The sequence below is a fragment of the Globicephala melas genome, chromosome 9 (genome assembly GCF_963455315.2).
Source record: "Globicephala melas chromosome 9, mGloMel1.2, whole genome shotgun sequence".
In the NCBI taxonomy this organism is placed as follows: domain Eukaryota; kingdom Metazoa; phylum Chordata; class Mammalia; order Artiodactyla; family Delphinidae; genus Globicephala; species Globicephala melas.
Genome location: NC_083322.1, coordinates 46,820,753 through 46,842,732, shown reverse-complemented (window position 1 = coordinate 46,842,732; position 21,980 = coordinate 46,820,753). Strand labels below are relative to the sequence as shown.

General features: G+C 46.3%; 1 protein-coding gene and 1 long non-coding RNA gene across 2 annotated transcripts in view; one reads left to right on the top strand and one right to left on the bottom strand.

The window, feature by feature from the left end:
• Positions 1–4,505, bottom strand: part of TRIL (TLR4 interactor with leucine rich repeats) — an 87,805-nt gene extending 83,300 nt beyond the window's left edge. Inside the window, exon 1 of the mRNA XM_030857425.2 lies at positions 1,621–4,505. Coding sequence (XP_030713285.2) covers positions 1,621–4,053 — 2,433 coding nt within the window. The 5' untranslated portion in view covers positions 4,054–4,505. The remainder of the gene's footprint in view (positions 1–1,620) is intronic.
• Positions 3,212–21,980, top strand: part of LOC115853783 (uncharacterized) — a 24,833-nt gene continuing 6,064 nt past the window's right edge. The window contains exons 1-2 of the long non-coding RNA XR_004039728.2: positions 3,212–3,865; positions 20,876–21,006. This is a non-coding gene — a long non-coding RNA (uncharacterized lncRNA). The remainder of the gene's footprint in view (positions 3,866–20,875; positions 21,007–21,980) is intronic.

The window sequence follows — 21,980 nt, the reverse complement described above, 5'->3', positions numbered from 1 at the left end:
CCGGCACCCCACTACCAATGAATCTACAACCACGGTGAATACAACCATCCTGTACATCTTCCAAGTGACTGCGTTTTTTGACCACACACAAAATTATTAATGTAAACCAAAGCACTACATTTAGTGATAAACATCTACTTCATAAATATCAGGGAATGAAAGTATCCCAAACAGCTGAAAACAACTGAACAAAGGAGCCTAACCCTAAGTTTAAAACAAAAACATTTAAAAGAAATACTGCAATTATTAACTAAAAGATAAGATTTAATAACATGGAAAAAAAACACTGGGTAATGGAGGGATTCATTTGCAAAATATATAATTATTTCACAGTGAGGTTTAAGTACTCATAATCTTCTGGTTTTAGTAGAAACATACAACCACCGATGCACATTTTTTCACATTTTCCCCCTCTACTCTTTCATATAAAGACAATAACATGATCAAACATTACACTATCAATTGCAAGTCACCTTTTGCTCACTTCCTATTAGGAAATTACCTTGATCACTTAACTGTGCAACTCAAGAGAAGTAGGGCACAGTCGACTGCGTGTCACTGATGAAAACGTGAGAGGTACCACATCACATTTATTCCAATCTGGACAGGTTGTCAGAGATGTGGTAAGTGAACTAGAACACTGCCATTCCCTATGGGGTCATCGGTTATGCACACGTTACATTCTTCTATCGAGTCTGGCATTGACATTTCCTTTTCCACATATAGGTTTAAAAAAATAAAATTAAAAAGCCACAGGAGCAACCCTGACAGAGAAGTCTTGCATGCAGCCTTCTCCTGAGAAACTATGTAATCTTAGTTAACCCCAAGGTCAGCAAAAGTTTTTGTGGTGTTAATGTTAAAAGGAAAATAGTTGAACTGCCCGGCTCAACTAAAATAGTCCTTGAGTTTATTGGTCAGTGTGTTAAATGTTAGAGCTCTTCACATTGTTGAAAAAGAAAAATAGCGTCTCTAATTATTTAAACATTAAGTTTTCCTGAATGTGCTATCAACCAACAAAGAGTTCCTCTGCGAGTGTTAAACTTTACCACCTGTTTACAACATCACCCTTCTTGGCCGAGACCACCAGGCCAGGGGAGTCAGTTGCCAAGCCTCCTTTGTAATGGTAATAAGTTCTTTTTTCCTTAAATAGAAACAAAACTCCTCTGTTTGACACTTAACAAACAAAAAAAGCATGCATCCAAATCTCTTTCTGGTCACGTAGGGAGCAAGGAGCACCCTTTTCTATCCCAAAGGGGGCCAGCCTACTGCATTACAATGCCAAAAAAAAAACCCCAAAAACATCCATTCTCATAGCTGCACCAATGTCTGCACGTTAAGAAGGCCTCCTACCTCTGGACCCCACCATCCATTTGTCCCCTACTCTTGCTCTTGACCACCAATACCATCCATTTACTTCACAAGTGAGCACTGGGATTGGAAGGTGGTGCAGAATTAGCCATCTGTCCCCTTTGGCCTCTCTGGCAAGCGCACAAAAGGGGGAAAAGAGGTCGGATAAAATGAGATCTTCCCCTGAGGGGGGCTGCGGGGGCCCGCGGAGAGGTGGCTCCCCTCCTCAAGGCCAGTGAGATGGTCTCCACACCCCTGGAGGCCCGGATCTACCTAGTCGGCAAATCGCTGCAGGAGATGGTCCTCCCGCCTCAGGCTGCCGCCCGCGCCGCCGCCCCCGCTGTCCATGAAGCGGTCGCACGGGAACTCGATGAGGTCCGCCTCGCTGAGTGCGCACACGGTGGTGCGCGGCCGGTGCGACTGGAAGCCAGAGAAGTCGGCAGACACGCCGGTGCCCATGGAGCGCAGGGGCCGTCGGGTAGAGTACATGTGGCGAACGTGGACGGGGGCCCCGCCCTTCCGCCTGGCCCGCAGCTTCCTACGCAGCCAGCGCGACGCCCAGGCCGCCAAGGCCAGGAGTACCAGCAGTGCGTTGACGGCCAGCAGGGCCAAGGTCAGCAGTTGGTAGTCGACGCTGCTCTGGCTCCCAGGCTCCGGCAGGGTGACCAGCCCCGCGCAGTGGTCCCGGGGAGCCACCGGGCAGACCCGGCCGCCTAGCACGCCCTCCACGCACACCAGGTAGGGGGTGTCTGCCCGCAGCTCGCGAAGCGTGGCCGAGTCGCTGCGCTCAGGCAGGTAAACGAAGCGGTGGAATTTAGGCTGCTGGCCAAAGCGGTCGAAGAGTAGGCGGAAGCGCGCGCCGCCCAGCGTCCGGGGACTGCGGTGCTCGCGCACCGCCCAGCGCACCGCGGCGCTGTTGGCGCCCACCGCTTCCACGGTCAGGTTGCACAGGATGAACTTGTTGAAGTCACACGGGTCGGATACCAGCGGCGGCAGGCCGACCGCGCCGTCGGACTGGGCGGTGCTCTCCTGCTGCTGCGCAGCCAGGTGCTGCTTCGCCGCGCGCTGCCAGGGGTCGCCGGCTGGCGCAGAGCCCAGCGTGGCCGTCGGGGTGGGCTCCGTGTGGGCTGGATCCGACGGAGTCGGACGTCCCCGCTCAGGCTTCTCGAGGAGGTCCAGGGGGTGTGGCGCCGGGCCCGCGGCAGCAGCGGCGTTGGAGCTCGGCTGCTGGAGGCCCGGGCCCCGCCGGCTCAGCCTTAGGGCGCTGCGGTTACTCAAAAGCTCCCTGGCGGCCCCATCCCAGGTCACCCCTGGCAGAAATCGACCCCTTTGCTGTGGCTGTGGCTGCGGCGGCGGCTGCTCCGCGAGGGCACCTGCAGGGGGCGCCACCTCCTCCCCCGGGGCTGTGGGTAGGGCATGCCGCTTGCTCTCGGCAGTCGGGGAAACCGAAGGTGAGGGATCTGTGCAAGACCCGTTCTGCAGTTGCTGGTCATCCAGGTAATCCAGGTACTTGCCCCGCAGGGCCGGAGGGTGGCGACACTGCACGAAGACGGTGAGGAGCCGGCCCTGCGAGTGCCAGTCACCCATCCAGCGCTTCAGGTCCCTCAGCCGGCAGTCGCAGGTCCAGCCGTTGCCGTCTAGATCCAACCGATAGAGGGCTGGGCTGGAGGAGAAGATGTCCCCGGAGAGGGCACTGAGCGCATTGTCGCGCAAGCTGAGCTCGCGCAGCCGGCCCAGGTGGCCAAAGATAGTGGGGTGCAGAGCGGACAGCTCATTGCCGCTCAGGTCCAGCGCCTCCAGGCTGTGCAGAGGCTCCAGCAGCGCCACGGGCAGCTGGCTCAGCCGATTGCCCTCCAGGCGCAGCTCGCGCAAGGCCTCCAACCCCCAAAAAGCCTCGGGCGCGAGGTGCGTGAGCTGGTTGCCCCTGAGCGAGAGTAGGCCAAGGCGCGGCAGGTGCTGGAAGACGCGCGGCCCGAGGTGCTGCAGGCTGTTGGCCGAGAGGATGAGGGTGGAGAGAGAGCGCAGCGGTGCGAAGGTGGCCGCGTGGCGTAGGGAGGGCTGCAGCTCGTTGGCAGAGAGGTTGAGGAAGCGCAGCTTCCCCAGATGGGCGAAGGCGTTCTTGCCCAGAAAACGGATCCGGTTGGACTCCAGATGTAGGTAGAGCAAGTTACCCAAGGGGGCAAAGACGGCGTCCGGCAGCGCCCCCAGGGCGTTCCCGTCCAGCCGCAGCTTGACCAGGCTCTCCAGTCCCTCGAAGGAGCCTCGGCTGAGGCGGCTGATCTCGTTCCCGTTGGCGTAGAGGATGCGCAGCTTGCGCAGCGGCGCCAGCGTGCCCGGGGCGAGCGCCTGCAGGAGGTTGTTGCCCAGGTAGAGCTCCTCCAGCCGCGAGAGCTTCTCGAAGGTCTTGGGGTGCAGAGAACGGATCTGGTTGTACTGCAGGTCCAGCCGTCTGAGCTGCCCCAGGCGGTGGAAGTCGAAGGCCGTGATGTTGGTTATGAAGTTGCCGCCGAGGCTGTAGGTGAGCACGTCCTGCGGGCTCGGCAGCGAGCTGGTCTTGGGCACGGCGCGGAGCCCCCTGTTGGTGCACAGGAGGTGCTGGGGGTGCTGGCAGTCGCAGCGCTCCGGACACACCGGCTGGGCCCGCGGCGGGAGCGCAAGGCAGCCGCACACCACGAGCAGGAAGCGCAGGGCGCGGGCAGCCTCCATCGCCGCCCGCCCTGCGTTCTGCGGCCCGATCGTCCTCTTGGCCCGCCGGCTCTGTGTCTCCTCTGCATTCCCCTTGGCCTGGCCAGAGTCGCTAAATGGCCTCTTTCGGACTTAGCAGCGCCGTCCAGCCCCTCCTCCGCCCTTTGTCCGGTGGCTGGCCCGGGTCTCTGCAGGCGGGCTTTGCCTGGCCAAGTCAGGCGGCGCAGGGCGCTCCGCGAGCTCCGGGTGCTACTTGTTGCATTTTTGCAGAACTTTCTCCGGGTGCGCGTCGGGGGCGGGGGGGGCCGTGGAGGGAGGGAGCAAGACCTGAGCTTTTTGTTTGCAGCTTGAGTCCGGAGAGCTGGATTCCCTGGCACGGATTCTCCCCGCCAGCGGATTCCCCAGCTGCAGGCGGGAGCCCTTCCAAGAGCTCCTCCGGGCGCGGCTTGGCTGCTGCGCCGGGGAGGCTCGGCCCCCGCAGCCCGCGCCTCCTCGCTCCCAGTCCGGGACCGGTAGCGCGGCCTGGGTGGAACAGCCCCGGGAGGAGCCGGGGGTGTGCAGGCTGCGTCCGGAAGGGACCCAAGTCTGCGAGTGGCGAGCAAACCGGGCGGAAATTCGTTCTTCCCACACTCTGCCCCCCGGGGATGCAGGCGGGGGGGTGGGGGGAAGGAGATGGCGGAGGGAGGACAGACCCCGGTAGGGGGAGGAGGAAACACTAAGTGGCTCCGCGTCTGGTCAACCGGAGCCCGGGACGCCAAGTGAGAAAAGTAGGGATTAAAAACAGCTGTACGAGTCGGACACGCCGGGCTGGGGGCGGGGGTGGATTACCGGGCGAGCAAACGGGATTTGCAGACAGAAACCTTTTTATTTTAGACGAGCACACCAGTCGCTTCGAAGCAATGGGATCGTGAGTCGTTTTATTAGTTTTTAAGACACTTGCTCTTCCAGGTGGCCCCCTGCAAGAAGTTGGGGCAGCACGGAACCTGCCAGCGTTCTACGGGAAGTTTCGGGCAGCAACAAGGCTGGCTGCCAAGAGCTGTCGGTGGGCTACTGTCAGAAGAGGCTAAATCAAGACATCCTGGCTGTTGCGTGCTTGGGTTTTTGACATCGTTGTACTGGTGGCCAATAGCCGAGGAGAGGTTCCGCCCCTTCTTAGGGATCTAAACTGAGTAGTTGCTTGGCCCTGCTGTAGGCAAGAGCATGGAGAAAGCTCAGAACTGGTTCTGCCACGGTGAAAATCTGTCAGATTTAGGTGATTTAGTCCCATTAATCCTCCTCCAGTCTTAGAGCCCTTGGGGCAGGCTCTGCACGTGTGCATGTATATATAATAACCTTCAGAGACCCTCTGGTAACTGCTACCTGCTGGGCCCTCCCCCTTTATGCCTGGACTTGTGGTGATCTTCAAAAATTTTGCCCACAATTTTTCAGACCTGGTTTACTTGGGGGAGTCTTAACACTTATTATCAATAGGGAGTGGAGCATTTATTAATGGCTCCATTCAGGGCAGCCCCAGCTGAGAAGGAGAATGGGCAAGGAAGAGCTGTTAATTACTGTTTGTTCCTGCAAGCTACTCCCTACCCTCATCCCAGGGTGTTCAGAAAATGTAATTTTAAGGACCTACTGTGTGGAAAATTAAAGGAGAGAGACATATCCTCACCTCAGGAGGCTGACAATCTAGTGGGGAGGGCAAGACAGGAAAGGTCAAATAACAGTGTAAGGCTGTAGTATGAGAAAGCTGCTGAGATGCAGATGATTTTGAATAATTCCAATGTTCAATGGTGATTAATTGCCTCTTTCAACGATTCATATAGGCAAGTGAATTTAAAGAAAAATGAGACCGTTGGCAGCATAGTCAGTGAACACTTACGGATGAGCAGGGACCTTGGGTCCAGGGAGATGGGGCTGGAGAATGGAAGGTAGGTAGGTAGTGAAATGTCCATTCAGAGCACAGTGCACAGAGCAAGTTTGCTTGTGATTTGTTTTGAGATTTCTAATAAAGGATGAACTTGGGGAACCAAGTATCTTTCTGAACAAGATGAAAGATGAAGTTGCCCAGGCAGTTTTGTAGTTTGGGTTTTAGTTCTCCTTGTGAGAAACCTCTGAAATCCTTTAGTTCTTGACTCCAGTCCTCCTTATGAAGGTCTGGCTGCCCTAGAGGGTGAGGCCCAAGCTTGTACCGTGTAGCACAATTTCTGATCTGGGCCCCAGAAGCTGCGAGGAGGACCTCAGTCCTTGGTGGCAACAGAGGTCATTCGATTGTTCAGAGGAAAGAATACTAAGAAGCTGCTGGCTTTCAAATTGAGCTACTAGATCTACCTGGGCTGCAGCTATAGCAGCATCTGCTTTTGAGGCCCTAGCCTTGGGACGCACAAACGGCCTTCTGAGCGGGAAGGAGGTCGGAAACTGAGCGGTGTGATGTGGAAGTGGAAGGAGCAGAAATCAGACCCTCCTCCTTTGCATAAGCTTCCTCTTTTCCTGACTCTTACAAGAAAATTTTCAGAGTAAACGAGGCCGGGAGGGGCATTCCCTCAGAGCTCACTACAGTTTGGACTAATCACTTACTCCACCGAGGGTGTTGTTCCTTTGTAGATGCCTCTAAGTAAGATTAACAAAGTTATCAGACCCCTGCAGTTGTTCAGTATTTTTTTTTAATGTCTTGGGTATTATTGTCCAGTGCTTAATATTTCTACCAGTAGTCCTGGATTGCAGGTAAAAATAACATCTTCCATGGTTTCATGTCAAAAGACGATTGGTTTCCCATAACGTTCAGTTTTCTTGAAGTAACACATCTGCCCCATGTAGTTAGCCTTGCTTAAAATAGATAATAGTATGCCAGATTTCAAATAAGTAGAAACAGTTTCTGATAGGTGTCGCTAGCACCCTCAATCTAGTTTCAGTTAGGGTAAAATTTTGAGATCTGCAGGTAAAGTAAGTGTGTGTATGGGTGCGTATACGTTCTTTCTGAAAAAGAGTGATTGCCATCTTTTAAGAAATGCTTCCCTTTTTAAAGGCAAATAACCTGAGGTCAACTTTACAAATGAATGACATTAAAAAACTTCAGAGTACACATATGTGATATCCATATGTGCCCCCAATGGTCTCCATGTCTGTGTGCTATGTGTTCAGGTGTTTGATTTAATCTCAGACCATGTCTCTCTTCAGGAGTTAAAATTTTGCTTGAATTCGGTAGTCTTAGAGCCCCTGGTAGTAAAGAGCTATAAAAGTAACTCCGTATTGCTGCTGGTGATCAGGCAAGAAGCATGTAGTGAGAATTTAGCATGTGCCAAATCCCAGGATGAGCCCTGGGAAGGCAGTGCTGATAAGACACAGGGCCTGACCTTAGGGTGCAACAACGTAGTGCGGAGACTGATGGGCAGGGAGCAATTGCCGTGGGAGCCCTGAGGAGGTGCACCTGGCTGGACTGAGAGCTTGAGGAAGGTTTCCAGAGGAGGGAAGTGTTGAGTACTACCTATGTGATGGCGAGCAGGGCAGGAAAAGTGCAAGAGACTGACTTAGAAACCTCCAAATCTTCTGTCTGAATCTTTGTTGGTGAGATTCTTTTGACATGTGTTTTTTTAATAGTATCACACAACCTGTTCATACAATGACTTCCAAATAAATAGTCCCTTATTCCCCTTTAAGGCTTTCAGCAGGGAGTTGACATGATCACATTTGCACTGCAACATCAAGAGGTATCTCTGCCTAAATAAAGTAGGTGCCACACAAAGAAAATGTTCTCTCTCTAGTTCTTGCCGCCTCGAACCTTGAAATCTCTGACAGATTTGTGTGGGACATGTGTTGACAGAACGTCCAGACCCAGGTATTCCCTTATGTAACATACACCCAGGCATTATATAGATACTATAGATACAGTACACTCTTGGACCAGGGCAACCTAGGTCCCTACCCTGGACCCTACACTTTAGAGGGCCATAAGAGCAGGATTTTGATTTCAGGCTTCCAAAGATATGTAACCACCCACTGTCCACATCCCCACTCCTGCTCAGGATTCCTGGGACCCTGGAATTCCTTACTTAATTACCTAAGTCTGTGCAGGCCTTTTTCCTATCTGTCCTCCTGGAGACCAATCATATCACAAGTGTATACCCCTAGGGCCAAGAGAAGGCTAAAGGGTAGCTGTCAAAAGAATCTGGAGGCGTGGGTTGGGATTTCAACTCTAATGCCTGGGAGACCTCCAGGAGACTCCTGGTAACGCAGGACCCAGAGCTAAGAGGAGGAACCATAGACCAGTGCTCTAACCCCAGCCTTCTCAAACATTGGAGATGTCTGTCCATATGTAGCATTTTAGGAGAAGAAAGTACATGTACTTGGATTAAAGAACAAGGAGAAAAATTACAGGAGTTTGAAGGAAAGCATTTTTTAAAACATAAATTCTACTTTATTATAACATAGCCTATACCTAATTTTCTATAAAAAGCAATAATTTTTAGTAAGAGTAAGGACAGAGTTGTCTCCATTTAAATGCCTGTCTCTTAACTATGTAATGTCTTTGTTTATGGATGGATCCCAGCTTGATCAGGTTCCAGGAGAGACAAGTATTGATTATGCTTAAATGTATAATTTGCATAATCACAAGTAGAGAAACCCAGGAAGGAAAGCTGTTCGTAAGAGAAACAAGAGTTTTGTCATTTCACTTTTGGAAAGTTTGCCCTTTAAATCTCAAGCACTCTGGGGGTAGTTTCAGAGGTCAGAAGCACGAGCAACTTTGGGCTGGTTTCATGATACATATATGTGGCCTAAAGGTTTTCAGCTATTCTTGCCTAGGCATGGAATCTCGGGCTTGCCAGGGATGTACACACTTCCTTCCCAAGCAACCTGTGGTTCCCTTGATCTTCAGATATAGAGGCAGGAAGGATTCCAGGCCATGTGTTCAGCAGCCCCTGGAGCTGGCGTGAGTTGGCCCAGGCTGCCCTGGTGCAGGACAGGTTAGGCGAGAAGAGCTCAGGCCTAGCTCCCCGCTGCAGGGAGAGGTAGGCCTGCCACTCCCTGCTGGAGCGGCAGGCTTAGCTTACTCAGGGCAGCCTGCAGAGACGGCAGCTGTTTCCTCATCCCTAGTGAGCCCACCCCAGACAGGCAGTGTGGCCCCTGACACAGATGAAGTAGGACACCAAGAGTCCCAGTGGTTCCTTGGCATGCTATCAAATGACCCCCAAAACTCTCTTTATCCGAATCGAGCCTCATCTTAGCCCCAGTCTGAGAGGCAAGTTTCTTTGCCTTGGGGATTAGCAATGTGAATGAGAGAATCACTGGTTTACTGTATATCTGCTGATTCTCCATTTTTGCCCTTAAGGAATGCAGATTCCTGGAGGGGTATCAGCCTGATTAAATCAGAATCTCAGGGGGCAAGGCCCCAGCGCCTGCATTTATAAGCCACCAGATGATTTTTTTTTCACCAGATGATTTTTAGGCCCACTTAAGTTTGAGAAAATTGATAGACACTATTTCCAGAACACCTGTTCATGATTGGCTGATCATATTCTAGTAACAACAGTAGTAACGCTGGCACTGATGTAATGCTGAGTGCCAGGCAGCAGCCTAAACACTCTACATAAAGTAACTCGTCCATTTCCACACCTACCTAGGGAGGTAGGAACTACTGTTATCCCCATTTTACAGAAGAAGAAACCGAAGAGCTTATTAAAAATACAGGATCCTAGGCCCAGCTGCAGAGAATCTGATTCAGAACCTCTGGAACGGGGCCTAGCGATCTTTATTTAGCACATTCCCAGGTATCGCCTTAGGTATTGTGACTGAAGGAGAATTCCTACGGGCTTATTCAAACATTTCAATGTCTCCTTTTCTAGAAGCCTAGGGATTGACAGAGTAGACAAGGTCCATGCCTTCTGGGAGCTAAGCATGGCCCGCGAGTTAAATGCATATAAAAATCCAGGAGCATGGTGGCGTCATAAACAGGATGAGCACCATTTGCTATGCTCATAGCAATTATCTTTTGGAAAGAAAATAATAAAGAACTAAAACCTTTGTAGAAAGCATCAGTCCACTTAATACTGTATGTGTCTAAGGCCATTTACAAGGTGGAAGCTAGAAGAAAATTTTTGAAATGTTAACAGTTGAGAAAAAGAAAAAGCTAGAAGAAAATTTTTGAAATGTTAAGTTGTTATCTTTACACGGTGAGAAGATGAATAATTGTTTACACCCTATGCTTTGGCATTTTCTAAATGCTATACAATTACTATGGATTTCTTTGAAATTAATAAAATAATTTTAAACAAGTGCTTTCATATTTAATATCTGATTTCACCTCAACATGTCTCATAAGGCAAGTAGGTGAGGGATATTCATATCCCCAATTTGGAGGCAAGGATGCTAAGAATTAAAGGAATTAGCTAACTTCTGGAATGATCCACCGCTGTAATGATAGAGTTCAGACCACTATCTAAACTGTTGACTTCTGACCCCAGGATTTTATAGTTAGACCTCGCTGGGCTCCCTGTTGATACAAGCCTATGTGTACAACTATTGAGGCCAGTTCGGGGTGATAGTCAAAATATTTAGCAACTGGTCCAATAAGAGCAGCAGCCAACAAGGTTTGCCGACCAGGTTTGGCGCTGCCTGGTCAGGAGAGACAGAGGCCGGGCCAGTGCCCACCAGCTGAGAGTGTACTCACCTGCACTTGACTAAACTTTTTTTTTTTAAATTTAATTTATTTTATTTTATTTGCGGTGCACGGGCCTCTCACTGTTGGGGCCTCTCCTGTTGCGGAGCAAAGGCTCCAGACACGCAGGCTCAGTGGCCATGGCTCACGGGCCCAGCCGCTCCACGGCATGTGGGATCTTCCCGGACCAGGGCACGAACCCGTGTCCCCTGCATCGGCAGGCGGACTCTCAACCACTGCGCCACCAGGGAAGCCCTGACGAAACTTTTTGAATGGTGCTTTAGGCATCTCTTTTTTCTCTTAATAACTGCATTATTAAAAACAATTTATGTAAGGCTTGGCACAATAATCAGTAACCATGAGAAACAACACACAAAGTTTTCCTGGGTCCACGTTTCTTCCAAACTGCAAACTTGCCTGAGGCCTGGTGCATTGCAGTCACTCAAACCTAACAGCAGGATGTTGGTGAGAGGGCACAGATGATCCACTTTGAGAAAATGCGAGTTTTGTTTTCAATATTTTAATTCAGAAATTGTCTCCCACTGTCTTTGGTGGACTGACAGACACATTTGAAGGGAATTTCATAAAAAAATACTATTTTTCTCACAACTTGATCCGAATTGTTATAATTAATGGCTTAAAAATATTTGTAGGGGAGAGCATCTACTGAACGCTGGCAGAAGACCTCAGACCTCCCAAAAGGCAAGAAACCCCCCACGTACCTGGGTAGGGCAAAAGAAAAAACTAAACAGAGACAAAAGGATAGGGACGGGTCCTGCACCAGCGGGAGAGAGCTGTGAAGGAGGAAAAGTGTCCACACACTAGGAAGCCCCTTCGCGGGTGGAGGCTTCGGGAGGCGGAGTGGGGGAGCTTGGGAGCCGCGGAGGAGAGCACAGCAACAGGGGTGCGGAGGGCAAAGCGGCCAGATTCCAGCGCAGAGGATCGGGCCGACCGGAACTCGACAGCCGAGAGGCTTGTCTGCTCGCCTGCCGGGGCGGGCGGGACTGGGAGCTGAGGCTCCGGCTTTTGTCGGAGCGCCGGGAGAGGACTGGGGTTGGCGGCGTGAACACAGCCTGCGGGGCGTTGGTGCGCCGCGGCTGGCCGGGAGGGAGTCCGGGGGGAAGTCTGGAACTGCCGAAGAGGCAAGAGACTTTTGCGTCCCTCTTTGTTTCCTGGTGCACGAGGAGAGGGGATTAAGAACGCTGCTTGAGAGAGCTCGGGGGACGGGCGCGAGCCGCGGCTGAAAGTGCGGAGCCCGGAGACGGACATGGGACGCTGGGGCCGCTGCTGCCGCCACCGGGAGGCCTGTGTGCGAGCGCAGGTCGCTAGCCACACGCCCTTCCGGGGAGCCTGTGCAGCCCGCCACTGCCGGGGTCCCGGGATCCAGGGACGGCTCCCCCGGGAGAACGCACAGGCGCGCCTCAGGCTGCAACGTCTCGCCGGCCGCCGGCCTCTGCCGCCGCGGGCCCGCCCCGCACTCCGTGCCCCTCCCTACCCCCGGGCCTGAGTGAGCCAGAGCCTCCGAATCAGCAGCTCCTTTAACCCCGTCCTGTCTGAGCAAAGAACAGACGCCCTCCGGTGACCTACACGCACAGGCGGGGCTAAATCCAAAGCTGAGCCCCTGGGAGCTGTGAGAACAAAGAAGAGAAAGGGAAATCTCTCCCAGCAGCCTCAGAAGCAGCGGATTAAAGCTCCACAATCAACTTGATATACCCTGCATCTGTGGAATACCTGAATAGACAACCAATCATCCCAAATTAAGGAGCCCTGTGGATGAAAGGCTCTTGGTGCTGCAGCCAGGAGTCAGTGCTGTGCCTCTGAGGTGGGAGAGCCAACTTCAGGACACTGATCCACAAGAGACCTTCCAGCTGCACATAATATCAAACAGCAAAAATTTCCGAGAGATCTCCATCTCAACGCCAGCACCCAGCTTCACTCAACGACCAGCAAGCTACAGTGCTGGACATCCTATGCCAAACAACTAGCAAGACAGGAACACAACCCCACCCATTAGCAGAGAGGCGGCCCAAAATCATAATAAGTCTACAGACACCCCAAAACACACCACCAGACGTGGACCTGCCCACCAGAAAGACAAGATCTAGCCTCATCCACCAGAACACAGGCACTAGTCCCCTCCACCAGTAAGCCTACACAACCCACTGAACCAACCTTAGCCACTGGGGACAGACACAAAAAACAACAGGAACTACGAACCTTCAGCCTGCAAAAAAGGAGACCCCAAACACAGTAAGATAAGCAAAATGAAAAGACAGAAAAACACACCGCAGATGAAGGAGCAAGATAAAAACCCATCAGACCTAACAAATGAAGAGGAAATAGGCAGTCTACCTGAAAAAGAATTCAGAATAATGATAGTAAGGTTGATCCGAAATCTTGGAGATAGAATGGACAATAGAATGGACAAAATGCAAGAATCAGTTAACAAGGACCTAGAAGAACTAAAGATGAAACAAGCAACGATGAACAACACAATAAATGAAATTAAAAGTACTCTAGATTGGATCAATAGCAGAATAACTGAGGCAGAAGAACGGATAAGTGACCTGGAAGATAAAATAGTGGAAATAACTAATGCAGAGCAGAATAAAGAAAAAAGAATGAAAAGAACTGAGGACAGTCTCAGAGACCTCTGGGACAACATTAAACGCACCAACATTCGAATTATAGGGGTTCCAGAAGAAGAAGAGAAAAAGAAAGGGACTGAGAAAATATTTGAAGAGATTATAGTTGAAAACTTCCCTAATATGGGAGAGGAAATAGTTAATCAAGTCCAGGAAGCACAGAGAGTCCCATACAGGATAAATCCAAGGAGAAATACGCCAAGACACATATTAATCAAACTGTCAAAAATTAAATACAAAGAAAACATATTAAAAGCAGCAAGGGAAAAACAACAAATAACACACAAGGGAATCCCCATAAGGTTAACAGCTGATCTTTCAGCAGAAACCCTGCAAGCCAGAAGGGAGTGGCAGGACATATTGAAAGTGTTGAAGGAGAAAAACCTGCAACCAAGATTACTCTACCCAGCAAGGATCTCATTCAGATTTGATGGAGAAATTAAAACCTTTACAGACAAGCAAAAGCTGAGAGAGTTCAGCACCACCAAACCAGCTCTACAACAACTGCTAAAGGAACTTCTCTAGGCAAGAAACACAAAAGAAAGATTTAAATATAAGACCTGGAACCATAAAACTTCCAGAAGAAAATATAAGCAGTAAGCTTTCTGACATTAATTTTAATCTTTTTTTTTCTTTTTTTTGGATATGTCTTCTCAGGCAAGGGAGACAAAAACAAAAATAAACAAATGGGACCTAATCACACTAAAAAGCTTTTGCCCAGCAAAGGAAACTATCAACAAAATTAAAAGGCCACCTACTGAAAGGGAGAAGATATTTGCAAACAGTATATCTGGAAAGGGGTTAATATACAAATTATGCAAAGAACTCACAAAGCAGAAAAACAAACAACCTGATTAAAAAAAGGGCAGATACCTGAATAGGCATTTTCCCAAAGAAGACATACAGATGGACAACAGGCACACAAAACGATGTTCAACATCACTAATCATCAGAGAAATGGAAATCAAGACCACAATGAGGTAACACCTCACACCTGTCAGAATGGTTATTACCAAAAAAGACAACAAATAAGTGTTGGCAAGGGTGTGGAGAAAAGGGAACCCTTGTGCACTCTGGTGAGAATGTAAATTAATGTAGCCACTATGGAAAACAGTATGGTGAGTCCCCGCAAAAATTAAAAATAGAACTACCACATGACCTAGCCTGGGGATTTACATGAAGAAAACAAAAACATTAATTAGAAAGATATATGCACCCCGATGTTCATTGCAGCATTATTTTAAACAGCCAAGATATGGAAGCAACCTTAGTGCCCATCAATAGATGTATGGAAAAAGAAGATGTGGGGTGTGTGTGTGTGTATGTGTGTGTGTGTGTGCATGCATACACACATATATATATATACACACAATGTAAATCTTGCCATTTACAACAACATGGATAGATCTAGAAGGTATTATTCCAAGTGAAATAAGTCAGACAAAGACAAATACTGTATGATTTCACTTATATGTGGAATCCAAAAGACAAAATAAATGAACAAGCTTAATAAAACAAAAAGCAGGATTATAGATACAGAGAAAAAAAAACCAGATGGTTGCCACAGGCGTTGGGTGTGGGAGAAGTAAAGAAATAGGTAAGGGAGATTAAGAGGTACAAACTTCTAGTTGCAAAATAAGTGCGTCAAGAGTGTGAAATATACAGTGTGGGGAATATAGTCAATAACTATAACATTTTTGTATGATGACAGATTGTAACTAGACTTACCATGGTGATCATTTTGAAATGTATAGAAATATCAAAAAAAAAAAAATATTTGTAGGGAAGACACCTCTTTTGAAGAGTATCAACTTCAAGGATTAGCCACTCATCCTGTAAATGTTCAGTGATTTCTTATCAAAATCTGGAATGTACAAGTGGCAAGTTCTCCCCACCCAAGAAACCTCCCCCAGAACTGTAGATGTCTCCTTATGCTAACATCACTGTATGGGGCCAAAATCGTGGAGGCAGTTTCATACCCGTGTGGTAATTGGGCACAAAAACCATGACTCTGTTCTGGCAGGAAACACTGTCAATCTTAGTAATGGAAATAATCTTGGACAGTGAAATAATTGACTGTATACAGTGTAAAATACCCTCAAACTATTTGCAGATTTCATCAAAAGACCAAATGTTTTTTACTTAAGACCAGGAACATGGCAGGAAAGGAAATTAGAGGAAGGAAGCATCCGTCCCTTTTTCAGTCTCTGTAATTTCTATAAAGATTTGCACTTTGATTATGCTTAGTAGCACCATATGCTGGAGTGGGACTCAAGATCAAAGGTTCCAGCCACAGCACTGGAGCCTTGCTGTAGGCAGGATCAAACATTACTGTTGGTAGAATGCTAATGTATCTGTAAGGACACTCCTTCAGCTTCTATGCATCCCTATTTAATTTCCAAAATGTAATTGGTATACCTCAAACGTGAATGCTTTTTTATTGTCTGCTATGATACATTGTAGGTTGAAAAAAAAGTGGTTGTTACCATTTAAAGATATTTAGAACTAAAGAATTTTCAAAAGCTTAATGTAAATTGTCAAGTTTTATAGTGTGTATGACTTTAAAAACTGGGGGGAGTGAAGGATGGCTGAACCCTGCTTTGCTTTGGTTGATGAGAGAACAGTATTTTTTTTTTCCATTCTTCTTTTCTCTGCAATCAAAATTTTCTGCGATGAACATTTTTTAAAAATAAATTTATTCATTTATTTTTTGGCTGCGTTGGGTCTTCATTGCTGCCCATGGGCTTTCTCTAGTTGCAGTGAGCGGGGGCTACTCTTCGTTGCAGTGCACGGCCTTCTCACTGTGGTGGATTCTCTTGTTGCAGAGCACGGGCTCCAGGCGCACAGGCTTCAGTAGTTGTGGCACTCGGGCTCTAGAGCGCAGGCTCAGTAGTTGTGGCGCATGGGCTTAGTTGCTGCGTGGTACATGGGATCTTCCTGGACCAGGGCTCGAACCCGTGTTCCCTGCATTGGCATGTGGATTCTTAACCACTGTGCCACCAGGGAAGTCCCTGAACATTTGTTTTTGCAGTTAAAAATCTTTGGTAAAAACGTACATGATACCATATTCACTTTTGCTTTCTCCATTGCCCTGCCATGTCTTCCTTCCCTTGCTACAAATTGCTTTTCTCATAAACCTTTTTAAAAAATCAGTCTTAATAACGTAAATCATCTTGGATACAAACAATTTACTATATGCAGTGTAAAAACCCCCAAAGCATTTGCAGTTGTCATCAAAAAGCCAAACATTTGTCATAAACTGCCCATGTGATATGTATGGGGTGATCTGAAGATGGAGTCCACTTGCTGGGTCTCGGACCTTGAACCGTGTCACAGTCTCTCTGATCAGTGGTTCATTTTCTCATGTATAAAAAGGGACAAATAATACTTGCCCAATATATGAGTTTTGGGAAATATATGTGAAAGCTCTTACAAACTATAAGTGTTAGGAAAATAGGATTGTTGCTAACATTTCAACTTCCTGTGTGCCTTCTCAATGAGAATCTGAGGTCCTCCAGGGCAAGACCTTCAGTCTTATGCACAGCTTTTTGTCATCCTCTGTAACACGCAAGAGTATCTTTCTTAAATTGTAGGTCTTTAATAAGTGTTAGGCTGAGCAGAAAGGCAAAGAGGAGGGAGGCACATTCTCAGGTGACTGTTTCTTCTCCCTTTCCTTGTAGGTTCTGTTTCCATCTTTTCATTGTTCCTTTGCTCTACTCCAGGCTGCTCAGGCCCAGGGCACAAAGTCTTCAGCACACAGGTTCTCTCCAGAGAGCTCTACAAACAGGCCTAGATTCTGAGCCAGCTTTGTGATCATTTAGTTCACCAAGTGAATCATTTGGCCGCTCTGGGCATCGTGCTCTATGAAATGGCTATAATACATCGTTGTTTGCCCGAAGGGTTCTTATCACCAGTAATGGCCCTTGTGAAGTTAAAAAATTATAAGGGCAAAAAGGAGGAGCTTCTGTGGTCAGGATGGGTCATATACCGGGTCTTGGGCTTGGAGAGTCACAGTGTACAAGAGCATGTTCAAGGCTTGGGGAAAAAAATCCCGCAGAAAACAAAAGAAAAAAGAAATGGGAGGTGGCAGGTAGGACCATGAATCTAGTCTGAGACACACTGAATTAAAATGATCACTAAGATCCCTTCCAGCTTTAAACATTAAAGAATCCATTGCATTTCTTCCGTGGAACATTATTCAGTATCACTAGAGTTTGTTAATGATAAAGTTCTTCAAATGTGGTGTTTTATTTGTGCTTGACTGATCTCAACAACTCACAGTATCCGACTGGTTTAATATCAATTCACAATGAGCAGGAAGATATATACTGAAGTTGTCTCCAGTCTCTCATCCTCCTGCAAAACTTGTTTTCTTTGCCCTCAGGTTGTCAAACTAGCAAATTATTAGACTCCTCTTTCTAACAGCTTACAGGTGTTAGAGTCCCATAGTGGTAAGTGCCATTCGTCGTATTGATGATTCTGGGCTAAGTAATTGTTGATGCTTCAAAATTATTTAGCCACTGTACTGGCACTGGTGGGGTGTTTCCTGGGAACCCAGCCATTTGGGAAAAACTCCCAATAGTGAAACCCTCAGGGTAATTACTCTAGTCTCCTGTGGGTGTAAGAACGCTATTGATAATCAGTGCATGACTCTCATGATTTTTAGAGGTGACAGATTATAAGTACCAGTTTAACTAATCCAGAGTGATTTTCCATCCGAGACAGGGGGCTACAAACACCTGCCAGAAAAATAAACAAAAACGACTCGCATTTACAGAGTGTTTGTCATGTGCCAGGCATGGTTCTAAGCCCTCCACAGGCTTTAAATCATTTAATCCTTCAATAACACCATGAGGAAAGTACAGTTATTACCTTCATTTTATAGACAATGTAATGGAAGCAAGAAGAGGTTAAATAACTGGCACAAGGTCGCACAGCTAGTAAGTGATAGAGCTGAGATTTGAACTCACATTTTATGAAAATTGTCATTCACACTTTTCACATGAATCCTTGGTCACAGTGTCCTTGTCATCACTAGAGTCATTTTTCAGATACACAGCATTTTCCAGAATGTCATCTGCCATTTCATCCACGTTGTTTGAACTATAGGATTTTTTAACATGATTCTGTCAGTGGAAATTTTCCAAGCCACCAATACTTATTCACGTATAATTAGGTCACATGTTTTCTTTACTCCTACTATAGGTATACAGCCATGATCTCCAAAATACTACCACTTAATGATATTGTTTCCTCCCCCATCACTATACTTATTTTTCAATGAAGAATAGCCTTTTGTTATTACAGAAGCAGTATATATGCATTGTAGAAAACCAGAAAATACAGAGGGCAACAATAAGAAGATAAATATATATCATGTTCCCACTGTGGTAGGCTGGATAATGGCCCTTCAAACATATCTATGTCCTGATCCCCAGAACTTGTGAACATGTTAAGTTACATGGCAAAGGGGAAGTAAGGTTGCAGGTGGAATTAAGGTTGCTAATCAACTGACCTTGAGATGGGAGGGTATCCTGGATTACCTTCATGGAAACCGATTATCACAAAGGTCCTAAAAAGTGGAAGAGGGATGCAGAAGAGAAGTTCAGGGCGATGCAATACGAGAAGGACTTGACCTGCTGTTGCTGGCTTTGAAGATGAAGGAAGGACCATGAGCCAGGGAATGTGGGCAGCCTCTAGAACCTGGAAAAAGCAAGGAAATGGATTCTCCCCTAGAGCCTCCAGAAAGGAATGCAGCCCTGCCAACACCCTGATTTAGCTCAGTGAGACCACGTTGGACTTCTAACTTACCGAAGAAATTTAATCCACCAAATTTTTTGGTAATTCGTGTGCAACAATGGAAAACTAATACACCCACCAACCAGAAACTGTTAAGTGTTAATATTTTATTATATATATTTCTAGATATTTTTATACACACATATGTATTTTTTTAACTAAAACAAGATCATGATGCTGTAAAGAGTTTGTTTTCCTTTAATAATAATCTTTCTCTTTCCCTGTCAATAAATTTTCATAGCATCTAATACTGCAATCATATTGAAATTACCCTAATTGTTCCCCAGCTATTCCCCCAAAGCTGGTTTGTCCAAATCAGGATTTAGGTCTGGGCCATGCATTTTTTTTTTTTTTTTTGGGCCATGCATTTTTAATGGTTTTATGTCCCTTAGGTATTTTTAATCTAAAACAGTCAGTTTTTTCATCTACTAATTTTCCTTCTCAATGTTTGTCTGATCGCTTCCTCATGTGGTCACTTAGCTTGCTCCTCTGTCCCCTGTATTTCCTATAAATTGGAAGTTACATCAGAGAGCTTGGTCAATTCACGTTAATAAATTTTGTCTAGAATACATTTTGGGTGCTGTTGTGTGTTTCATATGGCACTCCATCAGGAGGTACACGCCATCTGGTTTCCACCATTAGATACCGAAACTCAGACTGTCCTCTGGTTATGGGATGGCAGCCCGAGCTTGCTGCTCTAGAGGGATGTTATTCCCTTGTAATCAGAAAGTATCCTGTGTGGATTTACTTTAATACCATACAGATGTGCAGTTTCCCCTCAACTACGCACCTACTGGCCAGCTCCATCGGACAGCCCTTGCCTGAATGACTGTTCATGAGAAATCACAAAATGGTGATTTTTCTAATGCTATCATTTTTTCTACATTAATTAGCTGCTATTTCTTAGTGAAGAGACTCTTTCCCTAATCAACTAGGTCTGTTTGGTTACCCTGACAAACATTTTGGATTGGGGAAGCATTTTGGACTGCTTCTTCCTTTAGTCATCAATTCTCAAAGGGAGGAATTTAACAACAACCTCAATGATGACAACTAATATTTTTCTGCCTCTTTTCGAGTATCATTATGAGCTCACAGATTTTCACAACATCAGGGTATTTCTCTCTAGAATCCTCCTGCGTGATCATGTTACCAATTTGATGTATGTTTAGGTTTTTCAATTCCAGGATGTTTTTTTAGTTGTAATTTTTTAACAGGTAATGCATTTATGTAATTCAATATCAAAATTATATGGAAAAATATTCCCAAAGAATTCTTATTTCTACCCCTGCTCCCTTCCCTCCTACATAACAATATTTTATTAGTTTCTTATTTATATGTCCAGTGTAGTGGGGTTTTTTTGCATATATAAGTGTGTGTGTGTGTGTGTGTCTGTGTGTGTGGTGTAGATATACAGCCTTACTTTAACCCCTCTCCAATTCGTATATATACCCCTTGCTTTTTTTCTTCCACTTAATGGTATATTTTGGAGATCTCTCTATATCAGTACACAGAAGCCTTTCTCATTCTCTTTAGAACTTCTTAGAACTTCATTGTGTGACGTCCTGCAGTTTATTCAACCAGTTGCCTGTTGTTGAACTCTTGCATTCTTTCTAACCTTATATTATTGCAAAAAAATGCTTCAGTGAATAAACGTGTACATTTATTATCTTGTACTTGGGCAGATATAAAGGTAATAGATTCCTAGACTTCGCATTGCTGGGTCAAAGGGTTATTATATCAGTAATTCTCTTTGTGTTTCTAGATTATCCTGCAAGGACTCAATACTTCTAACTACTATGCTAAATTGCTTCTTGAAGGTCTTGGTGTCATCACACAGAAGAGTGCATTAAAAAAAAAAATGGAGCCTTAAAATAAAAACATATTAACACTAAGGTGAGACCATGTAGCAACTATCTATAGAACTCTTGTACAATGCTGGGGGGAGCATAAAATGATACAATCATTCTAGGGGACAGTTTGGCAATTTCTATATTAAGTTAAACATGCATCTATCCCATAGCCAAGAAATATCACCTCTAGGTATTTACCCAAGAGAAATGAAAACATGTTTTGAAAAAAGAATTTAAGAAGAATATTCAGAGTAGCCTTATTTCTAATAAATCTAAACTGGAAACAACTCAAACGTCCATCAACAGTAAATGGATTAACAAATAGTGGTATATCTGTAGAATGTCACTCAACCATAAAAAGGAATGACATGTATTGATACATTAATAATGTGGATAAATCCCAAAATAATTATGCTGAGTAGAAGAAGCCAGACCAAAAAAGGACCGTGGGTTCCATTTATATGAAGTTCTAAAACAGATAATGCTAATTTATGGTGATTGAAATCAGAATGGTGGTGGCCTCTGTGAGTGCTGGGAATTGGCTAGATAGGATCAAGGTACTAGGGAACTTTCTGGGGTGATGGCAGTGTTCTATATTTTGATTAAGGTTGATTACGTGAGTGTAAACAATGATCAACAGTCATAACTGAATGCTTAATATCTTTGTAGTCGTTTTATTGTGTCATGTAAATTATGCCTTCAATTTTTAAAAATTTGGTCCTCAGCAAGACTCTTTAAGAAGGGACATAGCCTTCTTCCCTCATCACCCCAACACTGTGTCCTCTCTTGTTCTGGATCTCTTAATACTCTTTACCTCTCTGACCCAGTCTTACATTTGACTAGCTTTTACTTTTATAGGCCCAAGTCTTAACTCCTCGAGTAGGTTGTAAGTATCCTAAAACAGAGTTAGGATCATGCCACCTCAATACCCTTTACAACAATGGTTGATAACCTAGGCTGCATATTATTAGAATCACCTGGTGTCTTAGCTCAGCCTGCCATAACAAAATACCAGGG